The 19,973-nt window shown below is 34.5% G+C and overlaps 1 protein-coding gene across 13 annotated transcripts in view; it reads right to left on the bottom strand.

The window, feature by feature from the left end:
• Positions 1 to 19,973, bottom strand: part of DGKB (diacylglycerol kinase beta) — a 788,048-nt gene that overhangs the window by 516,968 nt on the left and 251,107 nt on the right. For all 13 annotated transcript variants that reach the window (XM_053218395.1, XM_053218393.1, XM_053218397.1 and 10 more), the window contains 2 exons: positions 13,936 to 14,073; positions 2,914 to 2,963 (listed from right to left, as the gene is read on the bottom strand). In XM_053218395.1, the coding sequence (XP_053074370.1) occupies positions 2,914 to 2,963; positions 13,936 to 14,073 (188 nt within the window). The remainder of the gene's footprint in view (positions 1 to 2,913; positions 2,964 to 13,935; positions 14,074 to 19,973) is intronic.

Raw genomic sequence — 19,973 nt, 5'->3', positions numbered from 1 at the left:
CCAAAAGAAGATTTTTTTTTTTTAAGGAAGAAAATCTGTCTTGGGAAAGAACATCTGATCAAAGAAGAGACATGCATATTTTCACAAGATGTGATGTTTAAGTCACCAAGCATCCTGACCCTATGGCTTGGAAACAGGTGTGGAAGGATGAAAGGAAGTGTTTGAGGGCAACTGAGAAGTTTATTTTTATTCCGATACACTGAGAATGTATACTGACTGTTCTAGTCATTAAGTGGTATAATTTGCTCTGCTAGAGGTGCGTTCAAGGGTCAAAGTTTAGAGGCTAAGTACATGTAAAGTTTATTTTATGAGGAAATAGAATTTTAGTTAGAATCTTCCTATTATTCTGCTCAAGTGTCAACTCTTTGAACAACGGCTAGTTAATACATATGACTTGACTAAACAAATTAAAACATTTGCTCATAACTATTTATTTAATGCTTTAATTGTTCCCTGTCTCCAGAATAGATTAAATATGCTTTGTAAATGCTAGTAATTTTAAATGTAGTCAATGACGTAATTAAAATTGTTGTTACAGTATAATAATGTAAAACTTTATACTTCTTATAGTATAAAAGAATAAGGTTTAAAGCATATTAATCAAAGATAACTCTACTCAATCTAATCTCTAATCTACTAATCTCAATCTCTGATCTAATATATGTACTTAACATTCATAAAGTGAAGAAGGAGATATGGTAAAAGAGGTTTTCTTTTGGGAGATAATGGATCCCTATAAAAAACTGATGGAAGCTACCCTACCATTCTCTAGAAAAATGTAATCATGAAAATGTTGCTTGTGTAACACAGGTTGCCCCAAAAAAACATACAAATATGAATGTGTTTACTTAATACAGATAAGAAAAAATTTAAACTAGTGTACCTTGGAATTATAGGCTAGAATTGTGCGTGTGTGTGTGTGTGTGTGTGTGTGTGTGTGTGTGTGTGTGTTACTCTGTCTTTGCCTACATATATATGCCTTAGTGGTTTAGAAAGGTTAAACGTCCCTGGATATGTTTTTAGGAACAGAAAATATTTCTAGTGGACTATTATGTAGGCATGTTTAATTGACATCAGATAAGTCAACTAACCTAAGACTCAGTTTCCTCATCAGTAAAATGACTATTCTAATCTTACCTAGTTCGTAGAGTTGCTGCAAAGAGTAAACATGGTATGATATGAAATACATTTATGCCACCTGCCATAGTGCGAGGGATCAATAAATATTAACTAGCATTATTATACAACAGTGGTCATTTTTCAAAGTATCAATTTTCCTATGCCTTGCCTCCACTATGTGAAGTGTTATACCTTTACAATTCCAAGACAAATGACATCAGCATGTGCAATTTCAACCTGACAGTGAAGGCAATATACTGTTGTAGTAGGTTGTATGGAGAAAACCATAAAAACAAAATTCAGACCCTTAATTACAAAACAGACTACTTGAATCATAAATAAATTTATTTATCCCCAATTCATTGTTTAATATTGTATGTATAGTTATAAATATTGTTGGAAATATACTGTATGCTAACAACAACAACAAAAATGGCCAGAGACCAAAAAAGCATTTAATTTAATTTTCAAATCAGCTGCCAAACCATGGCTAAAAGTCTAGTAAAGAAACATCTTTTTAATTTAATTAAACAGAAACATTAAATAAAACAAATTTGCATTGAAATATAATTTGTATCAATATAGTCAGAAGTGCTACAATAAGCATATGGAAATATCTAGAAAAGTACTGCACACTACCAGGCACTTAAAAATGATAGCATTTGAAAAACTGGAGGGACTTAAATAAGAAATCCTACAATCACAGCATCAATTTAGATGGGTGGTCATTTCCTAAATTAGGAATTATACGTTTTTATCTCTCTCTGGAGAAGCTAATGTGCCATTATCGTACTCAGCATTACATAAATATGTATCCAACTTCATTGCTTTGCCTGTAGAATTCTGTTTGGTTCTGTTAGAGGGAGGTATATCAGATGATGAGAGAAACTCACTCATTATCAGAAGTAATGCTCATTTTAATCAATTTAAAAATATCAAAACATTTGTTTTTTAATGTACCTGCATACTTCAAAATTTCCACAACCTGACATTTATTATTTTATTAATATTCTTATATTTCCTTTATGGAATAGGCAATGATATAATATGAAAAATATATGATTAGGAAATATAAATGCATTATTGGATGGAACCTGAAATGGATTTTCATTTGAGGCACTGATTCGTGCAGTAAAATTAAGAATCTAACTACTCTGAAAACTAACACTTATTTGTGTATATTACAAATAAAATAAACATTTAATTATTCATTTCAATTAAGTCATACAGAGATTGTATTTTTTTCCTATTGCTTTTTATGACTAAAATGATAAAGAATACAGTTTGCATTTATATTAGATGAGACATTTTAAAAAGGAGAGTTGGTCAAATCAATTTTTAAATATATGTATGTATTTTAACAGCATATATATGACCAAAAGACTTTAAAATGTGGCAAATGATAACATGATTGAATTGACTTTATAATTTGTTTTAATTCTACTGGTATTCTCGATAATTTCTTTAGTGTCAAACCTCAGATTTTTTTTTTCTTTCTAGATCAATGATCTCAACTTTCTCATGTATTATTCAAACAAGGTTGGGGTCTTTTTTTATCGTCCCATGCATAAAAGTCACTTTTTTCTAGTAAAATAATTCAATAGAACAATTGTAATCCTAACAGCCTTTTCAGATCATTCTCTTTCAAAAATTCAGATGATAAAAATGCTGTGTGAGTGCATAGAAATTATATTAAGTGTGTCTTCTGTGGTAATAGCTATAAATTTATTCATTGCATTTTTCAGAACAAACTGCTTTGAAATTTTCACAGAAAATTTGAAGAAAAAAAATTACCGAGCTGTCCAGGAAGCCATTCCCATCTGTGTCATAGAGGCGAAACATAACTAGAAATAAAAGAGGTGTTGAAAAAAATATTATAGGTGAGTGAGATCAATGTTAGGATAAGACAGATTCTTCAAAATTTATTTTCTGTTGAAAGCAAATATTCAATCCTCTCCTACTTAAAGCAATTGATCTATGAGATCATTTCTCAAACTAATTTGCAAATGAATTCATCAGTTAACAAAAATATGAAATATCAGATACAAGGTCTATCAATTTTTGTTATGTATCTAGAAAACACTAAGAGGTACTATTCTTTGCTCATTTTTTTATTACAAGATCATTAAATGAAAACTCAAAAATGAAAGAAGGAGTTTAGACATTCAGAATGCAGATATTAAAGGGCAGAGTGAATAAGAAGAAAGATGTAATTTGGAGGTGTGTAACCCAAATTCGGAACGTGCAATCCTCTAGTACATGAGCATAGTCAAATACTGTTTTCTTCTCTGTAAAATGAGAATAACTACCCTGTCATAAAACACACTTGTGAAAGTTAGTGAGGTGATACACATAAATGCATATCCAAAGCTGTCGGTCAGTACACAAATGTAAGCCCTTGTTTTGATTGATCCCTAAGCAGTATGGGAAAGGATTAGTGCAAAACAAGGGACTTTTTCTGACGGAGGACAACAAGACACAAAATGCATTACTACCACGGTTATAATGGTGTATTTGTTGCAGTCTGAGAGGAAGTTTCATAGGGTACCCACTCTCTGAACTAATGAGTCAGGAAAAGGGAAGTGCTGTCTCTGTGGTAGCCAGCACAGGAAAGCCAGAGGACAGTGGGTCTCAATGGCCTGAGGATTCCCTCATAAATTCACATACCACCAGGAGACCACAGAAGAGGCTGCAGGTGCCATTTTGAGATAAACAGAGAAGACTGACACAGCTGTTAAAACAGAGGAGTGGAAGTGAGAGTTTTTGTTGGGTTTGCATAATTTCTGGGAGAATCTTGATGTCTGAGGTCTATCATATTAAATAAAGACATTGATAACAAGGGGGCATAATTATGCAATGGCCTTGATCATAGATCTGTAATTATTATTTTTGTATTTAAAGACAATCGTTATACTTCACCAATCTAAGATATGATTATTTATTTATAAGATGTATAGCCGGTCTGCATACAACGAACTGGAAAAAATGCTTGCAATGTAACTATCATATACTATTTATTGTAAAACGCGAAAAGACTTTAAAGATGTTAAAATGTAAGGGGAAAGTGTGTACCTATTGAGTTAAGGAACATAACGTTAGGCTGGCTAATGATGTAAATATCTTTATTTGCAAACCATGATGATTACTCTCTCTCGTGTACTCAATAAATGACAAAAATTCAGAAAGAAAAAAACCTACCACAACATGGATACTAAGATTTTCCAGAAAAAAGCAGAAAATAAAAATCACTTGTTAAGCGGCAGGAATTCATTCACACATCGCCCAAAGAACGGTTTCAGTGCAGGGAACAAGGAAAAGACTTACAAAAGCCTAACTTTATTTATTTATTTATCTTTATTTATTTATTTAAGTTTGTTTATTTTTTAGAAAAGCGGGACAGACACACACACACACACACAGAAAGAGAGAGAGAGGGAGAGGGAGAGGGAGAGGGAGAGAGAGGGAGAGAGAGGGAGAGAGACGGAGAGAGAGAGAGAGAGACTGACTCAAGTAGGCTCAGCACAGAGCCGATTCAGAGCTGGAACTCCTAAACCGTGAGATCATGACCTGAGCGGAAGTCAGATAGCTTAATCCACCGAGGCACCAAGCCTAACTGTATTTTAGAATGGCGGGTACTGGTGACTCTATTAATCCTATCTTATTGTAGTAATCCTTATTGCAATAAATGACTATGAAACCATTTTCACATGGTCGGATATATGGAGCTCTACACTTCTTGGTAAACCCTGTTGGAAACATAACCGCAAAAATACACACACAAGTGGACTCTGTGCGGGGTTATCTGCCATTTATTTTTGGCACCGTCTGCAACTTCTTTCTATGTTCTTAAAGCCACACGTTACAAAACACAGTAACAGATGACTTATAGGGAGAGTTTTGCACATGACATCGGCTCTACTATTCAGAAGAAAATCCTTGTTAATCGATCAGATGCTAGTGACCCAAGAAAAAATGTGCTATACAAATTCATTCTGGTGATGTGAGGCAGGAGTAGCAGTAATCAGAGAGGGCGCATTCGGAATCCTGGATGTGTCAGCACTGTTGGCAATGAACAGTGCTCTCCCTGTGCATGGAGCAGCAGCAATGGGATTTTTCCCCGGTCCAATTCTGTACTTAAGTTCACCACTGATCCTAGAAAAGTATCCTCCAGATCTGGTTCTCTGCCTCTGCTAATGATCCTCTGTGTTCCTCGATATCATTAAAAAACAATAACCAGCTCTATTAAAAATCAAATTAATTAGGGTGCCTTGGTGGTTTGGTCGGTTGAGCGTCACACTTCGGCTCCAGTCATGATCTCGCCTTTCATGGGTTCCAGTCCTGCATCGGCTCTATGCTGTCAGCACGGAGCATGCTTAGGATACTCTGTCCTCCTGTCTCCTGTCCTCCACATTCCCCGCTTATGTGTTCTCTCTTTCTCTCTCTCAAAAATAAATAAACCTTACAAAAATCCTAAACATAGGATATTTTTTAAAAGTTAAATTTAATTAATTAAAAACTAACCTGTTTTTCTATCTTGCCCAGTGATATTGTGCACTCAACATTGGTACTTAGTTCACATCAGACATAAAGGTTAGATCAAGATAAATTTTAATGTAAATTGAACTTAAAAAAAATGTGACTTTAATTTTAACACTAAAGCTAAATTATAAAGCTTCTAGAAGAAAATACAGGAAAATATCTTTACAACCTTAAGGTAAGCCAATATGGGCCATCAATTATTTTTTTAAAAAAATAGGTAGGGGCGCCTGGGTGGCTCAGTCGGTTAAGTGTCCGACTTCCGCTCAGGTCATGATCTCACGGTCGTGAGTTCGAGCCCCGCGTCAGGCTCTGTGCTGACCTCTCGGAGCCTGGAGCCTGTTTCAGATTCTGTGTCTCCCTCTCTCTGACCCTCCTCCGTTCATGCTCTGTCTCTCTCTGTCTCAAAAATAAATTAAAAAAAAAAACGTTAAAAAAATAAATAATAGATAATTAAGCTTCATCAGAGTTAGAACTTCTGTTCATCAAAAGATAAATAAGAGAAAGAAAGGGAAAAAAAGGAAAGAAAGAAAGAAAAAAGGAAAAAGAAAAATAAGAACAAAATAATCCAGCCACAAATTAAAGAACTTTTGAAAACACAGATGTCTGATAAAGGGCTTATTTCTAAAATATATTAACAAACTCTATAGCTTAGTAATAAAATGACAACCCAAATAAGAGAGAGTCAAAAAATATTGAACAGATATTTCAAAAATGGAAGATACATGAATAGTCAGTCAAAATAAAGTGTTCAAGATCATCAATCATAAACAAAATAAAAATTTAAGCCACAGAGACCACCATACACCTATTAAGAAGACTCTGGAATTCAAAAAAATTAAATGAACAAATTCAAACAAATTAAAAAAAATACTATGTCCAAATTGTCTATGTGTTCCCAGTAGAGATGTTGGTCTGAAAGTTTTTTTCATTATTGTCTAAAGTAGAAGTCCTGACATCTTTTGAATAATTTCTAAACACACTGACAGAGGGTAATGGTTGCTTATGAATTCTCTTTATTTCATCAAGGAAAAAGGTGGAAAAATAAAAGTTCTAGTCAATAAGAATAGCAATCATATAAACGGCATGCATATATTGAACAGTAAATCTAACATACTCTAAATCTGACCAAGACTAAATCAAGAATTTCTTCCTTCCTCCCTTCCTCCCTTCCTTCCTTCCTTTCTCCCTCCCTCCCTGCCTCTTTCTTCCTTCCTTCCTTCCTTCCTTCCTTCCTTCCTTCCTTCCTTCCTTCCTTCCTTCTTTCCTTCCTTCCTTTCCCCCTAATAAGAGAGAGAAATTCTAGAATTTAGTTTTCAGAGACAAGTCTATTTTCCTAATTAAAGTTATAGTAGTGTCATGCAAAATATGAAGTATTAAACACATTTGTCGACATTGGCTGTGTATTGAAGTGCGACTATGGTAATAGTAATGTATGAAATAGACGTAAATCAGGGTGCCTGGGTGGCTCAGGTGGTTAAGTGTCTGACTCTTGATTTTGGCTCAGGTTGTGATCTCACAGTTCTTGAGATCGAGCCCCACATCTGGCTCTGCGCTGACATTGCAGAGCCTGCTTGAGATTTTCTCCCTCTCTCGTTGTCTCCCCCACCCCCTCCACCAAAAGAAAAAAATAAGAATCTAAAAAAAGAAAAAAAGAAATTAGCATGAATCAACAAGCACAAGGAAAATGTAAGAGGAAAAAAAATTGGAAGCTGGAAAACACATGTTGAGTGACTTGGAACCCAGAGAATATAAACTTAAGTGAAGAAGCAGCAAAGATTTGCACAGAAAGGGTGATGAGATGAAAATTAAGCGATAATCTTCATGAAAAGAAGTTAGACCCTCAAATACTACCCTTCATACCATCCACCTAACAATATGCCAGCTCCCTACCCCAGGAGAAGAGTGGACACTGTGCTCTATGCAAACCAAGAGGATGCTGAGCTCAGGCTGCTTAGGACTGTTGATGGGAGGGGCACTACACCAAAATCAGGGTGTTTATGTGAAAATCTATACATTGAATATTAAAAGTATAAGCCCCCTTCCTTATCTCCAGTGAGTCACACTTAAACCTCACCCACATACCCACCCACCCACCACACCAACGAGTCCTTCCAAAACAAGTAATTGGGAGGGGGGGAAAAAAACAGCAAGGCAGGGAGACAGAATAAAATCTTGTAAGAGGAAAGTTGCAATCCATAAAACGAGAAGAGAAACAAATAAGGATTATGCTGAGAACAAAATGAATCCTCTGTGAAGTTAAAAGCATGACAGAAAAAGTAAAACAAAGACTTATCACAGATGTAGAAGACATTACAGATGAAAAAAAAAAAAGAAGACATAGGAGAAAATATGTTGGAAAAGGAAAATACTGAAAAAAAAAACAAATTCAAATTTCTGTCTTGGAGTATCAATATCCAAAAATATTAGTTCCAGAAAGACAGAACAAGTAAAATAATGGAGAAAGTAACTAAGAATGAAAAGATTAAAGAAAAAATGAAGGGCACAAATTTTTAAACTAGAATTTGTGGTGGAGGATTTGAAAATTCTTCAGTTGTACAGAGATAGAGAAACTAATGAAACTTTTTAAAACCTTTTAAAAACTTTTTTAAAGGGCAGTTATTAAAACTATGGAAAATAAAAATTGTTTTGCTTGGTAAGTCTATATAATCTTTCCCTTTTAAAACTACATTGAATAATATTGATAAAATTAATATTCTTATTAAAATTTAAAACTAAATTAGGCTCCAAGGTCAAGTGAATCATTGAAAAAAATATATTCTTAAAACTAACATAATAAGGATATAGATTTTTAGGTGCAAACATAATTGAAGCTCAATATTAAAATAACTCTGTCAACATGATAAGTTCCAAATGTGGGTACCTGTTACAAAGTTACAAGCTAGTTTAACCCACTTTTTTTCTATTTTTATGCTCATGCAATTTCCCTTTATATAGAAACAATTATGCACCCACACATGAATTTGGTTAAAAGATCAGGGCAAAGGCACATTATGCAATATAAGGTTCATTCTTCATATCTACAATTTTTTTCTCTTCCAAAAGATTTGCAAGTTTTTAATCTATTTTCTCCTCATCATCCTACTAAATATACTCTGGTGTTATTATACTTGGGATAATATATTTTGCTAATCAAAATATTAATATTTAGTTTGTTATTAAACATTAGAAAGTATGTTTATAAAGGGCATGTAAGCTGGAATTTTTTAACTCACTTTTTTTTTTACTTGTTTATATATTAGTAAGCTTTCAGGGCAGAGATGAAAAAAAATAGCTGCTTGGAGTTTGTGACTTCTAATGCAATGAAGTAATGTTTTCTCCTTTTTTCCTATAGAGAAACAACAAAGACAAGGAAAGGAAGCTTTTCAAAATGAAGAGCACTTATACAGTCACTCAGAAATCATGGGTGTTAGTCACAGCCAGAAAAAAACTAGTGCCATAATTAACAACCAGTCTCTCTGGGCTTTAATTTTTTTCATTGACTCTATAGGGAGAATGACTAACTGATCTTTAGGGTCTCTTCAGTGTTAAATCCAATCGTTCTAAGATTAATACTATACATGGCAATAACTTTAACATACAGGTTATTCTTCATTATTTGTGTGTCAATGATCTATTTTGTGGTTATTTTTGTATTTTGTAACTGTATTTTGTATTTCTCTTCAGTGATACATTTTAATTAAATGTAAGCTAACAAAAATTATTCCTTAAGTCATTAACAATTTATAGATACCAATCCTAATGTAAATATAATGTGTCTTAAAAATGCAGTATAAATGAATTTTAGCATCATTCCATGACTTAAATTATTCACGTTTTTTTCTCTTCTCAAACACCCATTGACTTCAACACAATTCCAATTAAGTATCATTCATTGATCATCTGTCTGTTGAAATACACACACACACACACTCACACACACAGAGTAGGTGCTAGGGTAGGAAGTTACACAGCATAAGTGTACAAGCAAAATGAATCCAATTAGGAGTTGGCCAGAGAATTCATAACATGAGCTGGGCCTCAAGTGTATACTGTAGTGGATCTGATATACATTGAGAAAGAGCACTCCCAGCAAATGCACATTATAAGCAAAGGTATAAATATGAAAAAGTTTGGGTTTGTCTGGTGATTGAAAAGTAGATCTATGTGACTAGGACGTTGTCTGTGCATGTAAATGTAGGTCAAAGCTAAACGCAAGACTGGCCAACTAGGTTGGGATGAAACTGTAGAGTCAAATCAGTTTTTTGCTCTAAGTTTAGGGCTTAAGTTTATGTATTTTTAATGGGGAACTGTCAAAGGGACACATTCAGAAGAAGAAGAGGAAGAAGAAAGAACATGTCTAGAGGTTGACAAGTTTTACGTAAGATGAAACAAAGTTATAAGAATTCACACCTAAAGATGATGATTAAATACGTAGGTGTTGGAAAAATGAAGCATCTGGATCAACTTAACTAGAAGAAGTTGATGATGAGAGAAACACTGACGGCACTGTAGGCCAGGTGAAGTTTTGAGTAGAGTTATAATCTGTAGAATTATAGTTTTATTTTACTAAATCTCTGCCATCACCATATATAAGCAAATAAATTGGGTGCCCAAAACTAAGTGTCAAAGAATGACTGGCATCATAGATTATGGAGGGATGGTTTCCAAAAAAGCAGCAGGCAAATTCAGGAGGAAGGGAAATGGTTAAGAGACAAGAATACTTATTTAAATTGCACTTAACAAACATTTATGTGAACCAATAAATATGAAGGAATTTATGTGAGCAAATATTGGTTAATTTAATCTTTATAGCAAACATATGAGATAGATATTATTATGATTCCAATTTTGTAGTTGGAGAAACTAAGGCCTCAAGAGGTTCTTGTTTCATAAAATGTGCCCCAGGCAGTCATAAGTGTTAAAGCTAGGATGCATTCAGTAGTGAAATCAAGAGTCTAGGCTTTTCAGTACTGTGCTATGCTATGTTTAAATTAAAAGTAGGAGAGGGGGAAGTTAAGTGATCATAGTCTGGGGTCAAAGTAAAATGTTAGAGCTTAAAATTTTAGAATAAAACCAGCCTTTACAAATTACAAGTCGTGTGGTATTGCAGCAGATGTGGGAGACTGAAATAAAATGGAATTGAAATCACAGAATTCGAGGAAGGCAAAGAAACTAACAGAGGGAGATACTGAATGACTCTCCACAAAGTATTGTAGCTGACTTAAGGTGAGGAGAGCAAAACAGCTGTGGTAACATGCTCCTATTCCACACATCAGGATGGCAGGTAAGTAGCACCGACAAGGAAAGAGAAAAATGGAATTCCCCACAACCTGAACACATTTACACAAAAACACGTGCACATGCACATATACCTTCTACAGCAGCAGGTGAATAAAATGCCATCTACTTGATAGGGCCTCAGAATAAGCAAAGTTCTCAGTGAGAAAACATGATTGGACTAGGCAAAGTAATTTGAAGAAATGACATAATCGGTGGAAAGTTCGAGGACTTTTGTCTATTTCCTTTCAAAGAAAAAAATAATCTTTATTCTAAACATTGTGTAAATGCCTGGCAAAAAAAGACAGGTAGGAAGATGGGAGGTGATAGTAAGTGATGGATAGATTTATAAAACAGTATTTTGGGGGAAAATATCTTTTTTAGAAACATTTACAACCATGTCATTATTTTATGTAGTAACCCAGGGAAAGAAGCCTACCAAATACTGTCACCATTCAGCAGTTCTGAGAAACGGTCCTTCCTTCAGAGAAAGTATGTGTGTGTATATGCTTCATTGGACGGAGGAATTGCATAAGCCAGTGTTCCTGAGAATGTGGTCCCTGAAGCAGCAACATCAGCACTATGTGGAGCCTTGTTATACATGAAAATTCTAAGGGCGCACACCAAGCCTGCTGAAGCACCTACACTGAATCTGGGGCTCGGAATAAGCTGTATGTTCCTAAGTCCTACAGGTAACTCTTATGTGTGATAAAGTTTAACTTCTGGCCTAAGTGAATGTGCGTGTATTCCTTTCTGTTTAGCTACTTAGAAATTAAGATCCAAGTTCAGCATTTACCAGCAAAAATGAATTATATTAGGTGCTTGCCCATATTTATTTATTGTCAACTTACTTATTTTTTCTTTCCTCTAGTTTATATTGTGTTCAATAAGTCACAACCCTTTTGGAAATAAGTGTATGTTAAATTAACCACCATTAAATTTCTTTAAAGTATTACTGAAAATATTTTTCAAACCTGTAGCTCTAGAAGACTACATGAATATTGAGAATATGTCAATGTTTAATTGTAGAAGGAAAAGAGTGTATAGTCCATTGATATGAAAGTGGGTAAGAGGCATGGATTCTGACTTAACAGAGGTAGGAAAGGGCCAGGCACTGGCATTAAAAACAAACAAAACAAAACAAAACAAAGCAAAGCAAAGCAAAACAAACAAACAAACAAACAAACAAAAAAAAAAACAGACAAAAAACAAATTCCAGATAATTAAGGATCAAGTTAAGTTCCTCCAAATCAGAGGAGTAGAGCAGAGAACTGAGTGTAGCAGGGACAGAGGCAGAATCTTCATATATTCGTAAATCAACATTCATCTATTTTGAAGAGACTGATGAAAATCATACGGATAGAGCCAGGCTCTAAAAATTCCCACTAAGATAAGAGTCTGAAGCAACAGTTAAGAAAAAAGGCAAAGGCAACTGAATCTGACAAATGCTTGACAAAGAGCTGGAAAATTTGAAGAAAGAACAGAGTAAAGGAGGTTGAAAACAGTGAAGAAAGGTAAGTGGCAGGTCAGGTTTGACCTGATTCAATCAAGTGTTTTTGAATGACTTGTGGGTTAACATTCTGACTGCAGTTGTAGACAAAGACGGTTTGATTCATAAACTCAATGTGAGAACTTAAAAGCACACCTCTTAAGAATTCTACCTTAAAAACAAAATGCTTCCAGTTGATATAAAAACAATTAAACTCCAACACAAATAGCATGTTGAAGAGGAATGATGGTGCCTTCATTTAGTCTCAGACCTGGAAGAAAGGATTTGCCTGTATATTTTTAAAATCATCCCGAACACGGACCTGACAACACCTGAGCAAACTTTCTCCTTGGCTGTCACTTCAAGAGAAATTCCCTGAACATTAATATTTATTTTGCAATGTGAAAGATTTATGTATGTCTTTAGGAATACAAATAAATCTTGAAATGCAAATATTCCACATTTAGGAATAATAAATACGTATTTAAAGACTCCTAATACAGTTTATAACTTAGACAGGTATGACTTAGTCATATTATAGTTAATTCTCTATTAGTAAGAGAAATATTATCAACATGTTACTATTAGATTTAACTAAACATGCTTTCAAATCATAATTCTGAAACATCACTATGGTCTATATTTGCTTGAAAATATCAAATTTAGGATTTGTTATCTTCACTAACATTTCAGTCGCAAGAACTTTAATTTATTTTAACACTATCCAATATAATCAAGTTATTGGATTATTGAACAAACTACCAGCTCTATGTTTAGCAGGGGCTTTGGAGACAGACCAGATTATTAAATGTTCAGGCTTACTGTAAATATTTGAAAAAATATATCTTGCATTGCAATGAGTATAGTTTGCCACCAGAGAGAGCTCACATACTGCGCTTTATTAAAGACAGCATTTCTCTCCTTTTCACTTAGATAGAAAATCTCTATCTGAAACACCTGCTACATTGTGGAAAAAACCAAACACAGCTATGTTTATTTACAACATCCACAGTCAACTCCTATATATGAAACTTTCAGGTGTTTGGCACCTGAGAAATCATTTATTCCTGCACAGAAAGTGTTAGTGGTGAAGTTTTAAAGAAAGATTTCCATGAGAGAAAGGCTCAGGTTGTATGTGTCCAGTGAACCTGGGTGCTGACTAAGAGGAAGACCTCCTCATATCCTAGAAATAAAGGTGTTTTTTCAAAACAATTCAAATGACACTTTCCAGTATCATCATGTTACCAAACTGAGGGACAGTCAAGAACAAGTCATCTGACAGACCAACATGCTAAAGAAATACTCTGTAATAAATGGAACTTGATAAGAATTTTAATATATTCACAATATCCTTTGATTCCCGCTTGAAAGAATTTTTATTTCTTAACCAAGGCCACTTCATTTAATGAAAATTTAGATAACCATAGTAAATACAATTTTCAATTCATCAGTATCTAGTCCCTCCTCCTCCCCACTATTGTGAGAAGTAAACTAAATAAAGAAACACATACACTCAAGTTTATCCTCGGGTCTTCCTCTTTCAAGGAGAGACAGGTAACAGACAATGTCCTTCAGATGAATTACTTCTGGAGAACATGAATTTGCAGAAGTACGGGGTGGGGTGATGGCACCTTTATTCATTCTCAAACCTGGGGAAAAAACATATTTGTCTTTATATTCATAAAAATATCCACATTGCTTTCAAAGAAAAACAACAACTAAGAAAATAGATAATGCAAAGACAATGGAAAGAGCTATATATTTTTAGGTTATATAATAACCAAATTCTCTGGAACTCTAGGAGAGCAGAGTCAGACATTTTCTATGATTGTTGTAAATAGTGCAGAGTTCTTCAGGATTCAGGGACACAGGGACTGCTCTGCCTGCCTACAGGAGGGTGTTAGGGTCAAATCCTCTTGTCCAGGGTAAGCTGGTAGGTGTATTTGAATGCATGAATAACTACTTTCCTCTTCCATCTTTCTTGGCTTTAGGAAGTGACAGCTATAAATCAGCGAACGAGATACAAAAAATTGGCCTTTCACAAAAAACTGAACAAGAAACTTGAGTCTGTCACAATATGATTTATATGTTGATAATCAGGACTCATTCACTCATAAAAACTCATATTTATGTCAAATATTTGCCAGCACCGTGAATAAAACATCCTTTTTCCAACACATCCTTTTTCCTATCAAGAAATCTGCCCATAAGTAAGAAAGGGAGCATAAACAAAAATCTGCTTAAACATGACAGACATTTAATTAGAGAGGTGGGAACATATGACTGTACTTTAGTTTTAATATGGTTCACACTTTATTTCTGAAACCCATTCACTGTGCTTATTCCAAGAAGAGGGTAGTGAACTCAGTGCCTGTTTGCAACAGCTGATGATTGTAGATTATCTGGCCGGTGATAATTGTACTGAAACTCGTTTACATAAATGGTTAGTTCCACAGAGAAGCCTGTGAAACCAGATCATGTGTATCTGACATGGCCTGAAGGCAAGTCCCAATTGTCTTTTAAGGTTCATTTGGCAAACAAGAGGTGCTTGGGTGAAATGGTTAATGCACTGAATGTACTAGATTCCTAATCAACCAGGAGTTACTAGAATGGAGGGAATAATCCCATCCAAATACAATTCTATGAACCTAACCTAACCACATCTCTTGCTCTTGTCTATTACCTTTGATGAATAACTTTGATGGAGTACCTGGCCTCTCCTCTAGCCATCTCAAGATAGCCATGCATATAATCTAATGGATTATGAAATTACTTCTATCATTCATTTATTGACTGTCTAACATGTGGCAGGAATCAAGCCGGAGGCTTTAACATGTATGATTTCACTTAATTCCCACTTTAACTCTGTGAGGTAGATTACAATATTCCCACTTTACGAGCTTAGAGTTCTGCAGCTGGAAAATCCATCCCCTTTAATCTACACTAATGAATTACAGACTACTTTTGCTCAAGGCCAAGAGTAAGAAAAAATAAGAAAAACAATTTACCTATTAATCCAGCAGAATCCTTTTATTCCCCCCACCCCATTTCTCATTACTAGTAGGTTCCATAATTGCCCCAATTTTTCTTTTCTATGTTAACCTATTGTCTTCTCTTTTATTTCATTCTTAAAATTCTGTCAAAGACCCTCTAAATTGAATTCACCACCCATTAGTGGGTCAGAACTCACATTTTGAATAACACTGCTATAAATCTTTCCTTCATTTTCTTTTAACCAAAGTCTTATTTCAAATACAATTCTACGTTTCACATTGATTCTACTTCTGTTTATAGCTATTAAAAGAGAGATATAATGATAAATTGATTTTTTCTTAAGAACAATGTCACTGTATGTCTAATACAAACTAATACAGTTATTTTTAAAAATAAAAGGCAGAGATTGAAGACAATCTTGAGTTTTAAAACACCTATATACCTTACTGGTTCTACCTAACCAACGAAAGCTTGGCCAACTGTAGGAATAAGCAGTTGTCTTTTATGATAAAAGACATTTTGGCACTAACCTTTGACATAGGCATAACTTCCAGACTTGGAAAGCACAGCATTTGAATTATGGTCGGATAAACTATGACCTAACTCATCCTGCATGATGAGCTAATCCTCTCTTCTCTGCTTTCCCATTATGGTACTGAAATGATTTAATCAGCTTGATTTAACTCTTACACAAAAACTTATAACAAAACAAGAAAGAAGGAAAAGAACATGTTATGACATCAATTTGAAAGAATGCCAACCATATTATACATTTTCAGTGATTTAGAACACCTCCTGATCATTTGTTTGTATAAAACTAAAGTGCTTGGTATTTCATTATCAGCTCTCATAATAGTGAATATAAACAATATGGAGAATGTGAAAACCACATATTTTTCTGTTTGCCTTTCTTTTAAGTAATGTACATATTGAACAGAAACATCCACATATAATTTACATTTAGCCCCACCTTTTTGGAAAAACATATTATTATACTAAGATTATTTTTATTTGACAAAATGAATAAATATTTTTCACTTTCTATTCACGACATGTTGTAAACTAAAAGCTTTGTCACATTCATGTCACAGTTTTATATTTAAAAGAATTTAAAGGTTATTTTTTAAAAATATATGGGCTTATATAGCAATCACATTGGAGAACTAATCAACTTATCCTCAAATCCAGACAAAGATTTTTGTTGTTGTTGTTCCTTCGTGAGAGATAAAGTCACAGAAAAAAATGTTAAAGACCTTTTTCTCAATTGCTTCATGACAAAAAATTGGGTAGAGCAGGACTTGACAGAATCCTGAGGTGCTGAACTGATGAAAAATGTCCTATGTTTGTTCCTGCTCCTACTCCCGTCCCCAAGATCAGCTCACTTTCTCTCATGTGGTGAAAATGTTTCTTCATATTTTCATTTAATTTTCTGAAAGCAGGCCCTGGGGCCTCAATCCGTCTTCATAGAGACTTTTCCAACCCTACTCTACCATTTATATATACTTGATATATATGTTTTCCCTTCCTTAAATCTGGCTTTAGGTCTTTTCCACAACTTAACTCCTTCATTGCTCTAAAATATTTCTTTTGCTTTCAAGAATACTGGCTAAGGTTGATGCAGAACACACAGGAAATGACACAAGTGGCAAACAAGAAGTTGCCAGCCCTGTTTCTTGACTCCTTTTCAAGGAGATGCTAAATGGAACCCTACATTCCTCTTCAGCAGCAAGAGCCTCTGATGAAAAGCCTCAGTATTCTACTTTCCATTAAGGAAGGCCATTTTAATCCATCTGATCTTTGGTAAAACTCTTTAGAATTGGAACTGAACACAAAGATAAGCAAAACAGTGGTGTTTCTTTTGCCTGGAGTGGTCAATAGTTAGCTCTAAAGATAATGTGATTAGTTGACACCCAGTTTACAGGTTTGCTGATGTGCCAAAGGTTATGCCTCTTTGAATGCTGCATCACAAAACTGAAGCAAGTGTATACACACACACACACACCATTTATGTCCACATACTAATGTATATCTATTGCACTGTACAACAAAGCACAAAATAAAGTGAAAAAAATACGCACTGTAACTAGAGTGTATTAGTTCAATTAGGAAAAAAATTATCTTGTACTTTGAGAGCATTTTTCTGTTTGTTTGATGATGATTTTAGTGTGTGTCTGTGTGTATGTATATATATCTTCTAATATATAAACATTCTTCAAAGTTTTAACTATAAAAATAGTTCGCATTAGTCAAGTTGAGTATTGCCTGCTATTATCACATTCTTCAAGAACATGATTTTCATTATACTTCAAACTAGACACTCCATTTCCTGCAACAAAAACCTAAGAAGTTTTGTTTTAGCAGATACTTTTAACTCCAGTTTCAAGGTTCAATTATTAGCAAATAAGTTTTGGGTACATGTTCAATTATTGCCTCTGCTGCATTGTGTTTTATTTTGAAACACATGTAGCTAAGATAATGAAAAGGTATCACTATATCCAGTGATTCCCCATATCTATTAAAATGGAATATTCAAAACTAATAACATGAATTACATTTCTAAACTTACAAGGCAAAAAACCACCTGACAATTTGGATTTTCTATTTTTTAATACCGGTTCAATTTTCAGAAATTTATCAGGCTTAGACACAAGCCTTGTCAGAGTATAATCATTGTCAGAGTATTGTCAGAGTATAATCATATTTCCACTATCCTTAGTAATAGTCATGATTAGTAGCATAGATAATAAAAAGTAAGAACAATTGTTTCATATTGTCAGACATTTCATGATTTTCAGAGTTAACCTTCCAATTATGCCTGTCTTAGGATAGTATTATATATACATATTTTTTATTTTTTGTGCTTACACAAACTGGCAGCAAAATGAGATAGACTGGGTTACAAATCAATAAGGAATGTAAAATATGCATCAAGTGAGGACAGGCAGTGGGATATCTTCCCTGACAAGAGACTGGGTCAGCAAAGTATCTGGATTTCATCTGTTTGGACATTGGCAAAAACCCCAAACAAGAAATTATAAGGAGAAGGGCTCAAAGCACAGGTCTTTGGGGGTAACGTTCTAGAAGCACATTTGTGCTTCTATTCCGTACTGTGCTGTACTGTACTGTAAAGAAGCAGTAATTATAACATCCCTAGATGTGTGCCAACAACACTTAAACACAATGGTAGCGTCTGATTTGACACTACAATTTTATTTTAGAGACAATAGGGTGAAAAATCAGAGAGTAAAGCAAACCTCTGATGGTCACATAGCAATCCAGGGAGCCAAGGGCTGGAGACAGGATATCTAATTCCTGACATTAAGGTCTTTCCAAGTCAGTAAAAACAAGATCTATGTCAGTTCTTTACAGGAGAATATTCTACAATGATAGAAATATTCTGTAGGTGTACTGTTCAATATGGTAGTTTTAACCACACATGGCTGTTATGCATATGAAATATGGCTGTTATGACTGAGGAACTGAATTTTCATTTTATTAATTTGTTAACTAATTTAAATTTAAATTAAATAGGTACATTGGGCTAATGGCTACCATATTCGACAGTACTGGTGACATACTGTCTGCTGAAAGTAAGAGAATAAGGGGCGCCTGGGTGGCGCAGTTGGTTAAGCGTCCGACTTCAGCCAGGCCACGATCTCGCGGTCCGTGAGTTCGAGCCCCGCGTCAGGCTGTGGGCTGATGGCTCAGAGCCTGGCCTGTTTCCGATTCTGTGTCTCCCTCTCTCTCTGCCCCTCCCCCGTTCATGCTCTGTCTCTCTCTGTCCCAAAAGTAAATAAACGTTGAAAAAAAAAATTTAAAAAGAAAGTAAGAGAATAAAACTACCATGTATTAAAAAGAAAGAGTCATGATAACAATTTTTATTTTTGTTATATTAAAGAGAAATCCCAGTTCCACTTCTGGAACAACAACAAGAAGAAGAAAAACAAAAAACAAAGAAACAAAACCCACAAAGAGACCCATAAATAAACAACCTTATGGCTGGGGTGACAGTAGCAAAATAAATGAGGCAGAGTGAGAGATACAGGCTTCCGGTTACAGAATCACTAAGTCACAGGAATAAAAGGTACAACATAGGATATACAGTCCATGATAGTGTAATAGCATTATATGGTGACAGATGGTAGTAGACTTGTGGGTGAGCACAGAGCACATAATCTATAAGCATGTTGAATCACTTTGCTGTATACCTGAAACTAATGTAATGTTGTATGTCAACTATACTTCAATTAAAAAAAGTAAAAGTTATGAAGATGGGGTGTGAGGAGGGGAATTTCAGGACCATGGTCAAAAGGTACAAACTTCCAGTTATAAGATAAATACGTACCAATGATGTAATATATCTGATGACTATAAGTAACACTATTATATGATATAACTGTATATGCTAGTTGTTAAGACAGTAGACCCTAAGAGTTCCCCTTATAAAGAAAAAAATTAACAGTAGATTCTAATAGTTCTCATTATAAGAAGAACATTGTTTTTGTTTTTGCTTTTGCCTTTGTTCTTTATTGCGTCTGTACAAGATGATGGATGC

This window comes from Acinonyx jubatus, chromosome A2 (assembly GCF_027475565.1).
Source record: "Acinonyx jubatus isolate Ajub_Pintada_27869175 chromosome A2, VMU_Ajub_asm_v1.0, whole genome shotgun sequence".
Classification (NCBI taxonomy): domain Eukaryota; kingdom Metazoa; phylum Chordata; class Mammalia; order Carnivora; family Felidae; genus Acinonyx; species Acinonyx jubatus.
The sequence above is the reverse complement of the archived record's forward strand: the minus strand, read 5'-3'. Positions and strand labels throughout refer to the sequence as shown.